The 14,381-nt window shown below is 46.1% G+C and overlaps 1 protein-coding gene across 2 annotated transcripts in view; it reads left to right on the forward strand.

Moving 5' to 3' along the window:
* The window catches only part of SNX29 (sorting nexin 29), a 565,512-nt gene that overhangs the window by 31,354 nt on the left and 519,777 nt on the right, over window positions 1-14,381 (forward strand). For both annotated transcript variants that reach the window (XM_077275156.1, XM_077275157.1), the window contains exons 3-7: window positions 138-190; window positions 4,799-4,923; window positions 6,753-6,933; window positions 9,004-9,074; window positions 10,331-10,579. In XM_077275156.1, the coding sequence (XP_077131271.1) occupies window positions 138-190; window positions 4,799-4,923; window positions 6,753-6,933; window positions 9,004-9,074; window positions 10,331-10,579 (679 nt within the window). The remainder of the gene's footprint in view (window positions 1-137; window positions 191-4,798; window positions 4,924-6,752; window positions 6,934-9,003; window positions 9,075-10,330; window positions 10,580-14,381) is intronic.

Genomic DNA, 14,381 nt, shown 5'->3' on the forward strand with positions numbered 1-14,381 from the left:
CTTCTAGAGATCCCGGTGGCTGAATCCACCACAGATCAGACTTTCATAGGAAAAGCTTGTGACATGCATCATTTATTTGTCAGAATGCCACTATTAATTTGATGAATTGTTTTCCTGTCTTTTTCTTTTTTTTACAGTGCCAAATTCGATTTGGTGGCCGTAAGGAGATTGCTTCAGATTCTGATAGCCGGTACGTGTCTGGTCTATTTTTTTAATCTTGATTCTTTTGAGGGTGTGTGTATTTATAGGGCATCTACAAGACTTATGAAATTGCGCCTGCTAAATATTCCCCCTCACAGCCTCACACCTACAGTGTAGCATGCAGTACTAGAGCAGCTCTGCATGGTAAGACACGGCTATTACGCAGTACACAGCAGGGGCACAGTTTTAAGATTTTCTCAGAACAGGAACATTTTTTGTAAACACATCCAATTGTGGAACTTATTATTATTCCAAGATCTATTGATTAAAATGTACTTTGTTCATGGGAAATCTGCATTCACTGACTGGTAATAATTAGACATGAGGCTCTGGTATTGATTATGGAATGGATGCCTGACCACTGGGTGTTACTATTCTCCTTGTCAGGAGATAATGTGTAAGAACGCACCTGATCGGCAAGGGGAATGGTGACACCCATTTGTCAATGTATTGTTACATTTCCAAGAAGAATAACAGAATTTTGAATTCTAACAAAGGATGTTTCATATTTGTTGTTAGTACAAGTATTAAATGGGTTGTCTGGTCTTAGGGTGACTGCAGACTTGTGAGTCGTCACATCGCCTGCACGGCGCACTGTGAGGATTCTCTGGCGCCCAGAGCGGGTGGTCATGTGACCACAAGTATGTGATTTGCATACTTTCGGCCACATTCCAACTAGACGTTTCTAGCCTCTTTCAATACACTTGCATTGAACGAGGCCATGCACGTCTAGTGGGCACGTGACCGCATGTTCACTGCGCCGGTACCGAACAATCCTAACAGTGTGCAGTACACGTGATGTGAGGACAGTCACTACATGACTGCAGACTTGTAGCTTCATGCCGGATAACACCTTTAACTAAAACAGATGTCTCGGCAGTGGTGGGCGTAGACTTCCATGTTTTCTTATTAGTTCCCTCCTTTAAGACTCTCTCTCCTTTGAGTTAAGATACAAATGAACAGGGGTGCACGATCTTTCTTTTGGATGGGAGAGGAGAGCTGCCTGCCTTCAGAATTTCTTGTGTGCGGAGTTTATAATGTGGTTTACAGAGGATGGCACTAATGGTGAAGCACGACTCTTCTCCAGAACATCTTACAGAATACTCGTTATGTCTTATTAGCTCTTTAATGCTCAGTATAAAAGTGGAATAAATGCTTCATTATTTTGCATTGCTAACTGCACCGCATAATTGACTGTATGTTCGACATTTCTAGCGTTCTTACCAAGCTCCCGGTATCTGGCAGTAATAAACTTATATTAGAACATTGCTTAATATCAATTTGCAGGATCATCCATGACAACTTTTTTTTTAATCTTCTATAACCTGTCAGTTGGATAGTCTATAAAAGGTAGTGAAGTGGGGGTTCAAAATCTGGGACCCCTAGCTGTTTCAGAGTGATTGATACCTTGCTGCAAAACCAGAACCGATCTCTGATCCATGCTGCCCGTGGATCCCGCAGGATGAATCCAACGTCCGGTTCCCTTTATAGGGATTGCCCAATTTAGCAGGATCTCATCTATCCACAGGAAAGGGGAATAACTTGCTGATTGCTTGGGTTTCCACCACTGGGTTTAACACCAATTTTGAGAATTGGGTTCTGAAGTGGATTAAAAACCACACATGCGTGCCACGGCTCCTTTCATTGTCTATGGCACATTGTATAGCAATCGGCCATATCTGGTAGTCCCATAGAGAATGGAAGGAGCTGTGGGAGGCAATTGTACCAATCACTTCATTCAAACTGTCTTGGGATCGGTGAGGTTCCCAGCAGTGGGACCGCTAGCGATTAGCGGGTTATTACCCATAGGTGGATAGGTTACTTGCAAACCTGGGACAAACCTTTTAAAAGTAATCTGTCAGCAGGTTTTTGCTGTGTAATCTAATGGCAGCATGATTTAGAGTCAGAGACCCTGATTTCAGTGATATGTCACTTGCTGGTCTGCATGTTCATTTTGTTGCAATCATTGTTTTCTCTGCAGCAGATCTAGCGGTGCTCAGAATGCTGAGCTCTGTATAACCCTGCCCCCACACCACTGATTGGCTGCTTTCTGTGTACACTGTACTTTGACTAAAAGCTGCCAATCAGTGCAGTGGGGGCAAGGTTACCTAGAGCAGAAGGACTAGGAGGGACGAGACAGTTAGTCCTAATCTTTTGAAGATAAAACACTGATTTTATTAAAACAGCAACACACAGCCTAGGAAGTGACACGTCGCAGGAATCATGGTCTCTACTCCTACGCTATGATGCTGTCAGATTACATAAACAGAAACTGTCAGCAGGTTTTTGCTAAGTTCTGATCACATCTGTATTGTGGCTTCTGTTAATAATGGAAGCCACAAAGCTTTGCTGGATATACTGGTCTTGTTATCGGGTCCAGTGGGATTCAATGAGCTGTCCATTATTTTGACACCTGTCAGAGGTTCTGATTGCAATAAAAAATGTGATTAAATCCTGTTTTTAGCTATTTCCTATTTTTATTTATTAACCATTTAGTCTTAATTGTCCACTAAATGAATATAAATCAATATTTTAAGCAGTACAATAAATACTTAGGAAAACTTCAGTAACAAATTTTTTATTAATTTTGCACTGTAACAGCACATTTTCCTAGAGGAATATCCTGCAGGCTTATTTCAGCCATCTGTTGGTTTTTCCGCAGCAATAAGGTGTTGATGTTCCGCTGATGACAGTGTTGTGCCTGCAGTGTATGGCACGCATCGCTGCCCCTGATAACTAGCGCAGATACTTGGGGAAACACTTCCATGACTTCTTCTTCAGTGTTTGCCTCCTGTGCTTCGGAAGTCAATAGTAGCATCTGCATTCGTGCATGAACTTTTACAAAGCCTGAGCGAGACAGGGTGATGCTATGGAAATGCGGAGACTATCCTTCAGGTTTAATTTTAGTAGCATACCTCTCCATGAGAGAACATGAAGTCTAAACCCACAGTGGATTGTTGACCCTATAGGTGTGTTCACACATTGCTGAAAAGTTCTGCTAATCTGCGAAAACCTTACGTGAATTCAGTAGCTGCAGATTAAACTGAAGATTTACCAGTGATCTGCAGAAAAATACACAATAATGTGGCTGAAATGTAGATTTTCACTTCCTATTGAACTTAAAGGGAATATGTCTTCGGGTTTTTGGTAGCATAATATAGGAAGAGAAACCCTGATTCCAGCGATGTGTCACTTAGTTTACTGGGTGCAGCAGCTGTGACAGAGTTTTCAGATGCCTCATATAGCAGAACTGAAAAGCCGCACCTGCACCACAGCTTTCTGTGTACATTGTCTATGGACAGTGAGCTGCTTATCAGAGCAGGAGGTGTGGCCAGACCAGGGCTCACATGAGCTGTAGTCCATGCAGTGATAATTTCCTGATGATAAAAATTGGGTTTGGGAAATACGAGGGATACTCCCAAGAAGCAGAAATGATCTTCTGGAGGGCGAAGGGCTTGTAGTATAGCCTTCCGCCTCTGGGTGTATATTTTAGGATTCTTTCTGTGTCCGTATTTCAGCCGACACAGTTGGGGAAAGTTGCATTTGGCTCCAGTGATTTTTTTTTTTTTTCAATGTTTCACCTGTTTTATGTTGACTGATTGACATGAGCAATAAGCGGCTATGACGTTTTGTGTCCTTTTTGGGAAAAATAATCATCGGAAACCTTTGTTATGCTACAAACGGCCTACAATGAAGCCTCCATGTGGATGGATTTCTCATTTTAAACAAGGTGAAATGTCACTTGGTGATCAACTTTGTTGTTGACATCCTTCAATCACCCAAACTGCTGGAAATGTGCCGAAAAGTCGTCCTCCTACTCTGGAAGATCGCTGTCGAACCGTTGATGCGCTTTTATTTGTGCTTCGCATTAACTGTTTCTGCTGCTTTAGTTTTTCCAAAAGGAAAGATGATTTCACAGCCGCATGTTGTTTGCATGAATCGTCCATCACAAAACAGGCGAAAGGCTGAATAACTCAAAAATCATTGGAACCAAACTCAACCTTCCCCATCGTTGGCTGGGCATTGTAGTAGCTTAGGTATCAAAATGCAACAAAGGTTTTTTTTGAGGCCTTTTTAAAGCATTTTTTGGTGCATAAAACCAACTTTATGAAACATGTACTTAAAGCACACACCCCAAAAAAGGTGCAAAAAAAGCAGTGAAAACCCACAACCTGGGATTTTTGACGCAGCGTATTTTCTTTTTGGCTGCAGAAAACAAAAAAACCCCTGCTACATTTAGGGTCACATCTTGTAATCGCTCTTTATACAGCCGTACCAATAGTGAGTAGACATTGCAAAGAGTTGGTGCAGTTTACGTTTCCCGCTATGCCGCTTCTCCGCATGGAAAGCAGCGCCGCGGCCTCACCTCTCGTAGGTGGAGGGGCAGCGCTATCGTAATGTGATTATTCTATGGGTCACATTGTATTTGTAAGGCTGCTGTCAGCGCAGAGTCGAGATCTAATGATCCTGATCTGTAAGCGGTGGCGTGCTGGCACACTGACATATCGCTGCCCCCTCCACCTCTTCTTCTTGAGGAGCAGACATGTTTTCGGTTCCCTCCGTGCGCCTCTCTAATTATGCATTTGTTTTGTTGCAGGGTTATTTGTCTGTGCGCTCAGTTTGAGGCCGTTCTTCAGCATGGCTTGAAAAGAAGCCGCGGATTAGCATTAACAGCAGCAGCAATCAAACAGGCAGCAGGATTCTCCAGTAAAACAGAGACAGGTAACCCTCCATTATCGCCAGTCTGCCTAATTATGTTTTGACAGTTCCTCGGTGTGCACTTTACATGGCTTGTTGCAGCAGCGTTTTATTCAGTCGTTTGGCTAATGTACCAATCCAGAGCGAATTAGGCTTAACCGCCTAGTAATCTCCACCAGTCCTTCCAACGCTCATTATCGCAAGGCTCCTATTAACTATTGAGCGGCACGTGTTCACCATATGCACATGGAATCTGTATTCATAATCCTCAATTTAGATTTTTCTTATGGACAAAATACACACCAGACTGATTTCTGTTTAATTTTGTACCTATCCAGTAGTCGGGAGTTAGCTGCCTAATCCAGATATTGTGAAAATTGGGACTCGTTCAACCTCTGGGATGTTAATCACTAAAACGCTGACATTAGAGGCGAGTTGTGTGGTTTGCTGCCCCCTGTATCAATAGTTGGAGGCACCAAATATCCTATTCAGTTCAATGGAGCATCAGCATGGATACCCAACCACACAACCGTTCTTTTCCACCCATTAGGAGTCCTTAGAAATGGAGAAAATAATGGTAATCGCCAATGGTTGGAGCCCCACCACAAATTAGGAGTCCTTCAAAATGGAGAAAATGATGAGTTTCCCCAGTGGTTGGAGCCCCACCACCCATTAGGAGTCCTTAGAAATGGAGAAAATAATGGTTATCGCCAGTTGTTAGAGCCCCATTACCCACTAGGAGTCCTTTGAAATGAAGAAAATGATGGGTATCTCCAGTGGTTGGAGCTCCACCACAAGACTGTATTACAAGACTATGTGGGGCAAATGATTGATATTGGGGAGATTTGGTTCAGAAAACTGAAGTGGCCTACTGTTCAATGAGAAAAATTTTCCTCTGGGGTGAAATCTACCTTCCATGCTAAAGATCTAACGAGAAGTCTGCTTTAACCGTAAAGGGGGGTTCTCAAGTTTGAAACTTATCTCTTCTCCAAAGAATAGGGGATAACTTTCCAATCACTGGGGTTCTGACCGCCGCGACTCCCAAAGATCATGAGAACCAGGTTTGTGAAGACCCCTGACTGTATGGAGCAGAGGTCAATCATGTGCACTTCTTCTCCATTTATTCTAATAGGAGCGCCAAAGATTTTTGAGTGCTGCTCTCGGCAATCTCCCAAGGTCTCAGGTTGTCCATTACTTTAACATTGATGGCCTATCTTCAGGATAGGTCATTAATGTCTTATTGTTGGGGTTACGATACACGGTACCCCCGCCGATCAGCTGTTCTCAGTATTGACCCGTCCGGAACTGCACAAATACGGTATTAATTCATCTCAATAGGGGGCTGGATGCCGGTTGTCTCACCCCACCAACCAGACATGGATGACCTATCCTAGAGATAGACCATCAGTGTTGGTGAATAACCTCTTTAAGAATGAATGGAGCGGTAGTGGGCATGTTCTACCACCGTACCATGCAGCCAGCACTCTTCAGAGCCCCAGTTCTGGGGACCGGTGGAGCTCACGGTGGTCTGAATCCCAGCGATCAGGTGGCGGATTTGATAAGGCAACTGTGCAATTCCAGGCAAATAATATGCATGGGTCCTATAAATTAGAAAAGATCCATGAGTCCCTCACGGCACGTCCTATGATTGCTTGGATATGGCTTTATGGAGAAGTGTTCCAGTTTTATCTGACACTAGCGCACGGTTTCATTCCGATATGCAGCCATATGATAGTTTCTGTTCTAAATCCTCTATAAACAATGTGTTGTGCCCTTTTGATATAAAACAGTGTGTCCTTTTGCCCTTAGAGGACCAGTAGAAGCAGTAATGTTTATTTCTTTTTGTTTTCTAGAACCGGTATTTTGGGTGTACGTGAAGGAAATACTAAACAAGCACGAACTTCAGAGATTCTACGCCTTGAAGAACATAAGCACTGATATCGGGAGGGGACGCGCCTGGCTGCGATGTGCCTTGAATGAACATTCCCTGGAGCGTTACGTACATATGCTGCTCGCAGATCCAAACAGACTTAGGTAACGCTCAGATCTGCCGACCTCTTCTAAAAAGAAAAGTTTTATTGTTGCAGACAATGTTAATCAAACAACTCGTGTCAAGCAAAGGAATTTAGGTCAGTCTGCTCTGATGAAAGGATCAGAGGGAATTTATTGCTGACAATATTATTAAAGGGAACCTGTAACATGATTCCTGCTGCCCGAGCCATGAATTAGAGACTGACTTTCTTCTTGAAAACTTGTAAATTTGTTTTGGGTTTCAACTTTTTAGAGAAAAATAAAAGTACATGTTTGTAATGTAAGAGATGGTCTCTGATTCATGGTTTGGGGAGCAGTAATCGCATGACAGATTCCCTTTAATTTAGTATCAATATTTGTTCCATATGTGCACATTTTAATTAATAGATCATCGAATAATAATAAGTTCACAATTGGATGTGTTAAAAAAAAATGTTCTTGTGCTGAGATAATCTTATAAGTGTATGCCTGCATTGTACTGTGTAGTAGCTGTGTTCGACCATGCACAGCTGCTGTAGTTCATTGTCCGCTCCTAACCGGGGGAGGGGGGCTTCGGTGTGTGTGTGTAAATCGCTTAGCGAGTGAGCGTACAAACAAAACAGTATACTTCCTGAGGTAATGTATTTCCCTACCTGTTTTGACACAGGAGTGAGTTTTTCTGCTGTTTTTCCAGCTCTCTGAGTTCATCATAAATCAATTCCATGATGTAGAACCTCTGGCGGCCATCAAGCTTATATATCACTGAGTTAATTTATGATGAACTCACAGGACTAGTGACACAGCAGAAGCACTCGCTCCTGTGATAGAACAGGCAGGGAAGTTAGTTAGTTGAGAAAGTAGCAGCTGTGTTGTGTCTGTGTACTCGCTTATCATATTAAACTTATGCTCCCCCATGCCTGGCCAGTAGTTCTGTTATGTGCCGACTATGAGCTGGAGCAGCTCTGGATGGTCTGTCACAGCAGATGACTCCGTACATAGCAGGGGCACATTTACAAGATTATTTCAGCACAGGAAAGTTTTTTTGCTGCTTGAACCATGAGTAGTATGAACCTTATACTGTTTGCAGCCACGTAGGTTTTACTCTGAAATTCTGCAGAGTTTCAGAGACAACATACATTGAAAAGTCTACTGGGTACTTTGTCACAGATGTTTAGTCCAACGCCAGACCCTGGTGGCATCTCCCCACTTCACTTCCCTGGACTGATGGGTCTTACTATATTTTCATACGAAGAACCTTGTCAGTCTAGGGGTGCAGAGCCAGTCACCGGCGTCCAGGCTTGGACTAGTCATCTGTGATGCATAGTTTCCAGCCGAGTTTTCAAAGTCTGTTTTCTCTGAAACACTGCAGCATTTCAGAGTTACGTGGCTGCCATAATGCAACCAGTACCTGATTAATGCTCCTGGAGGTTCGTGCACCATTAATCACATGATTGTTCCATTTAAAGCCCTGCCGGATGTCATCACTGTTGTTTGTTCCCTGATCCCAGTAATACACTTAACAGCGGCCGTGTTCTGCTCTCCCCTGGGTTGCTCTGGTCCTGCTCCGCCACCTTGTAACCGCAATCCCTGACTTACCGGAAGTGTCACAAGTTCTCGTTGTAAGTCTGTGAGCGCCTCGTTCTGGATCTCATAGACTTACATTAAGTTGTGACTTCTGCTCTGCCCAGCAAACACTGGAGCAATCCGGTGGGTCACAAATGTCTGGAGACCCACTGGAGATCTGAAGACAGTGGCTCATAAGTATATTACTATGGACAAGGAACAGACATAATTGATACCTCAGCAGGGCTGAAATAAGAAAAAAAACAAGAAAAAAAAACGTCGGAGTGGTTCTCTAAATAGTTAAAATGTTGATTGTCACCAGTTTTTTTCATAAACTTGGACAAAATGGATGTTTGGATATTAGAACCATGTCTGCCATCAGATAGAAGGCAGGAACCTATACACGGAATATCTTCTAGTATATTATTTTCTGGCTTCGGATAATATATGTCTTTGATGTTGAATTGGATTCTAAGCTTTTATTATGCTACAATCTATTTTTCTTCCATTTCTCTTTTTATTGATTTGCAGTTTCTTCTATGAAGACTGGTCATTTGTGTTAGATGAGGAGCGTTCCAGCATGCTCCCTACCATGGCAGCTGGTAAGTCTGGCTTACTCTGATTACTACAGTAGCGCGGATCAATATTACAGCAATGTCATTTCATTTTTTTTAAGGGATGTAAGGCATCCAAAATCTCTGCTCTGTGATTTCCATCACTGGAAAGTGTCCTACCGAGTTCATGCTGCCTTGAACCTGGTGTCCATGATTTCTAGTGGCAGAAATCTCTGTATCGACCATAAGATTCCAGCAATTTACTGGTGGTTTTCAGAAGCAGAATGCCATATAAATGTATCTTGGGCCAGGGCAGACCTAATTTTAGGTAGTAAAACGTCCCCTTTACTATCCATGTACAGTGGAAAATGAAGATGTTTTCTTGTAGGACATGACACAACAGTTGTGACCAACTTAATTTGTTTGGAAAAACAGACAGTTTTTACAATTTTTTGCCTATGTGATTATTGCTGGGTTTAGATTGCCACATGTCTTGGGCTCCAGGGTGGGTTAGCCTCAGGAAAAGGCCATCAATATAAGGTTGGTGGGGGTCCGACTCTTGACACCCTCAATAAGCTGTTAGGAAGAGGCTGCGACACTTGTACTAGCGCTGCGTGTCTACACCGCTTAGCCTACCTGCTCCATCAACTTATTAGCGACTGTGCTGGATATTGCAGCGTCGTTCCGTTCATTTCCATAGTGCAATATCCAGCACAGTCTTTACTAACTAGATGGCGGACAGAGAAATGTACGCATTGTACAAGTGCTACAGCCCCTTTAAATCTGCTGATTGGCGAGAATATCAAAAGTCGGACCCCTACTGATGTGATAGGCTTGGTTTTCTGAATTCAGACATGCCAGACCCTTAATCATCTGTTCGCAGTCTCCATATGCATTAGATTGTCAGTTGAACCCATTGATACACACCTAATGTGTATGGGGGGCTTAAGGAGAGGTCATCATTATGGTGATCCCAGGAAACCCCTTTAAAATACGGACAACCAATTGTTGGTTCCCATCCATCTTCCCCGACTCCTTCCTTCCCATGGATGCAGGATGAGAAGTGGCTGCCAGCGTTCTCTTTTATGTCGCTTATCTAAATGGACAGGTGGAAAAACAAACCTGTGAAATTTCGATTTCCTCTAAAACTAGGCACTGGAGGTATTGGGATGTCCCATAGACCCAAGGTCACCATCGGCTAACACCACCAAAATCAATCTGATCCACCATCATAACTGTCATGTAATGGCCAACTTATGGCTGACGTCTAGAGAGAGTTGATTTCTCTTATCTCATATTTTAAGGTTTGAACTCAATCTTGTTTGCAATCAACATCGATAACAAGGATCTCAATGGACAAGCAAAAACGGCTCCCACAGTTTCTCACCTTCTGAAAGAGTCCACTCAAAATGTCACCTCTAAGCTGAAGGAATCCACGCAAGGCGTCAGCACTCTCCTACGAGAGATCACATCATCTTCTGCTGTTTCTATTTTAATCAAACCAGAGCAGGACTCGGACCCTCTGCCAGTGCTTTCCCGAAGTCTGACATCAGGTGGGTTTTATGATAATAAAAGAAGATCTTAAGCAGTTTTCTCAACTTGTCTTCAGGATCGCACCCCTCCCCTGCCTCTCTCAGCTTCTTGCTTGCAGGAGGGTGCAGCGCCTGATTGACAACTACAGTATGACTAGCTCCAGTTGCTAGAGCCATGCCGCAGTCACAGTCACATTACTGCTGCAGCAATTTAGGAGCGCGGCTGCATTGTAGGAGCGCGGCTGCATTGTAGGAGCGCAGCTGCATTGTAGGAACGGCAGCTGCATTGTAGGAGCGCGGCTGCATTGTAGGAGCGCGGCTGCATTGTAGGAGCGCAGCTACATTGTTGGAGCTCGGCTGCATTGTAGGAGCGCAGCTGAATTGTAGGAGCGCAGCTGAATTGTAGGAGCGCAGCTGAATTGTATGAGCGCAGCTGAATTGTAGGAGTGCGGCTGCATTGTGGGAGAGCAGCTGAATTGTAGGAGCGCGGCTGCATTGTAGGAGCGCAGCAGCATTGTAGGAGCGCGGCTGCATTGTAGGAGCGCGGCTGCATTGTAGGAGCGGTGGCTGCATTGTAGGAGCGCAGCTACATTGTTGGAGCGCGGCTGCATTGTAGGAGAGCAGCTGAATTGTAGGAGCGCATCTGAATTGTAGGAGTGCTGCTGCATTGTAGGAGCGGTGGCTGCATTGTAGGAGCGCAGCTACATTGTTGGAGCTCGGCTGCATTGTAGTGGCAGAATTGTGGCAGAATTGTGAGCAGCTGAATTGTGGGAGAGCAGCTGAATTGTAGGAGCACGGCTGCATTGTAGGAGCGCAGCAGCATTGTAGGAGCGCAGCAGCATTGTAGGAGCGCAGCTACGTTGTTGGAGCGCGGCTGCATTGTAGGAGCGGTGGCTGCATTGTAGGAGCGCAGCTGAATTGTAGGAGCGCAGCTGAATTGTAGGAGCGCGGCTGCATTGTAGGAGCGGTGGCTGCATTGTAGGAGCGCAGCTACATTGTTGGAGCTCGGCTGCATTGTAGGAGAGCAGCTGAATTGTAGGAGCGCAGCTGAATTGTAGGAGCGCAGCTGAATTGTAGGAGTGCGGCTGCATTGTGGGAGAGCAGCTGAATTGTAGGAGCGCGGCTGCATTGTAGGAGCGCAGCAGCATTGTAGGAGCGCGGCTGCATTGTAGGAGCGCGGCTGCATTGTAGGAGCGCAGCTACATTGTTGGAGCGCGGCTGCATTGTAGGAGAGCAGCTGAATTGTAGGAGAGCAGCTGAATTGTAGGAGCGCAGCTGAATTGTAGGAGTGCTGCTGCATTGTAGGAGCGGTGGCTGCATTGTAGGAGTGCAGCTACATTGTTGGAGCTTGGCTGCATTGTAGTGGCAGAATTGTGGCAGAATTGTGAGCAGCTGAATTGTGGGAGAACAGCTGCATTGTAGGAGCGTGGCTGCATTGTAGGAGCGCGGCTGCATTGTAGGAGCGCAGCAGCATTGTAGGAGCGCAGCAGCATTGTAGGAGCGCAGCAGCATTGTAGGAGCGCAGCAGCATTGTAGGAGCGCAGCTACGTTGTTGGAGCGCGGCTGCATTGTAGGAGCGGTGGCTGCATTGTAGGAGCGCAGCTGAATTGTAGGAGCGCAGCTGAATTGTAGGAGTGCTGCTGCATTGTAGGAGCGGTGGCTGCATTGTAGGAGTGCAGCTACATTGTTGGAGCTTGGCTGCATTGTAGTGGCAGAATTGTGGCAGAATTGTGAGCAGCTGAATTGTGGGAGAGCAGCTGAATTGTAGGAGCGTGGCTGCATTGTAGGAGCGCGGCTGCATTGTAGGAGTGCGGCTGCATTGTAGGAGCGCAGCAGCATTGTAGGAGCGCAGCAGCATTGTAGGAGCGCAGCAGCATTGTAGGAGCGCAGCTACGTTGTTGGAGCGCGGCTGCATTGTAGGAGCGGTGGCTGCATTGTAGGAGCGCAGCTGAATTGTAGGAGCGTAGCTGAATTGTAGGAGTGCGGCTGCATTGTGGGAGAGCAGCTGAATTGTAGGAGCGCGGCTGCATGTAGGAGCGCAGCAGCATTGTAGGAGCGCGGCTGCATTGTAGGAGCGCGGCTGCATTGTTGGAGCTTGGCTGCATTGTAGTGGCAGAATTGTGGCAGAATTGTGAGCAGCTGAATTGTGGGAGAGCAGCTGAATTTTAGGAGCGCAGCAGCATTGTAGGAGCGCAGCAGCATTGTAGGAGCGCAGCTACGTTTTTGGAGCGCGGCTGCATTGTAGGAGCGCAGCTGAATTGTAGGAGCGCAGCAGCATTGTAGGAGCGCGGCTGCATTGTAGGAGCGCGGCTGCATTGTAGGAGCGCGGCTGCATTGTAGGAGCAGTGGCTGCATTGTAGGAGCGCAGCTGCATTGTTGGAGCTCGGCTGCATTGTAGGAGAGCAGCTGAATTGTAGGAGTGCTGCTGCATTGTAGGAGCGGTGGCTGCATTGTAGGAGCGCAGCTACATTGTTGGAGCTTGGCTGCATTGTAGTGGCAGAATTGTGGCAGAATTGTGAGCAGCTGAATTGTGGGAGAGCAGCTGAATTGTAGGAGCGCGGCTGCATTGTAGGAGCGCAGCTGCGTTGTTGGAGCGCGGCTGCATTGTAGGAGCGCAGCTGAATTGTAGGAGCGCAGCTGAATTGTAGGAGCGCAGCTGAATTGTAGGAGCGCAGCTGAATTGTAGGAGCGCAGCTGAATTGTAGGAGCGCGGCTGCATTGTGGGAGAGCAGCTGAATTGTAGGAACACGGCTGCATTGTAGGAGAGCAGCAGCATTGTAGGAGAGCAGCAGCATTGTAGGAGCGCAGCTGCATTGTAGGAGCGCGGCTGCATTGTAGGAGCAGTGGCTGCATTGTAGGAGCGCAGCTACATTGTTGGAGCTCGGCTGCATTGTAGTGGCAGAATTGTGGCAGAATTGTGAGCAGCTGAATTGTGGGAGAGCAGCTGAATTGTAGGAGCGCGGCTGCATTGTAGGAGCGCGGCTGCATTGTAGGAGCGGTGGCTGCATTGTAGGAGCGCAGCTACATTGTTGGAGCGCGGCTGCATTGTAGGAGAGCAGCTGAATTGTAGGAGAGCAGCTGAATTGTAGGAGCGCAGCTGAATTGTAGGAGTGCTGCTGCATTGTAGGAGCGGTGGCTGCATTGTAGGAGTGCAGCTACATTGTTGGAGCGCGGCTGCATTGTAGGAGCGCGGCTGCATTGTAGGAGCGCAGCAGCATTGTAGGAGCGCAGCTACGTTGTTGGAGCGCGGCTGCATTGTAGGAGCGCAGCTGAATTGTAGGAGCGCAGCTGAATTGTAGGAGCGCAGCTGAATTGTAGGAGCGCAGCTGAATTGTAGGAGCGCAGCTGAATTTTGGGAGCGCAGCAGCATTGTAGGAGCGCAGCTGCATTGTAGGAGCGCGGCTACATTGTTGGAGCTCGGCTGCATTGTAGTGGCAGAATTGTGGCAGAATTGTGAGCAGCTGAATTGTGGGAGAGCAGCTGAATTGTAGGAGCGCGGCTGCATTATAGGAGCGCAGCAGCATTGTAGGAGCGCAGCAGCATTGTAGGAGCGCAGCAGCATTGTAGGAGCGCAGCAGCATTGTAGGAGCGCAGCAGCATTGTAGGAGCGCAGCAGCATTGTAGGAGCGGCGGCTGCATTGTGGGAGCGGCGGCTGAATTGTAGGAGCGCGGCAGCATTGTAGGAGTGCAGCTTCATTGTAGGAGCACAAGCAACACCAAAAATAATGCTTTACAAAAGTGATCATTAAACGAATAATGTTTATTATTAACAATAAATAAAAAACCTACAAAGGTTTATAAAGGAATAAAAGACCAATGGGGA

The sequence above is a fragment of the Ranitomeya variabilis genome, chromosome 7 (genome assembly GCF_051348905.1).
Source record: "Ranitomeya variabilis isolate aRanVar5 chromosome 7, aRanVar5.hap1, whole genome shotgun sequence".
In the NCBI taxonomy this organism is placed as follows: Eukaryota; Metazoa; Chordata; class Amphibia; order Anura; family Dendrobatidae; genus Ranitomeya; species Ranitomeya variabilis.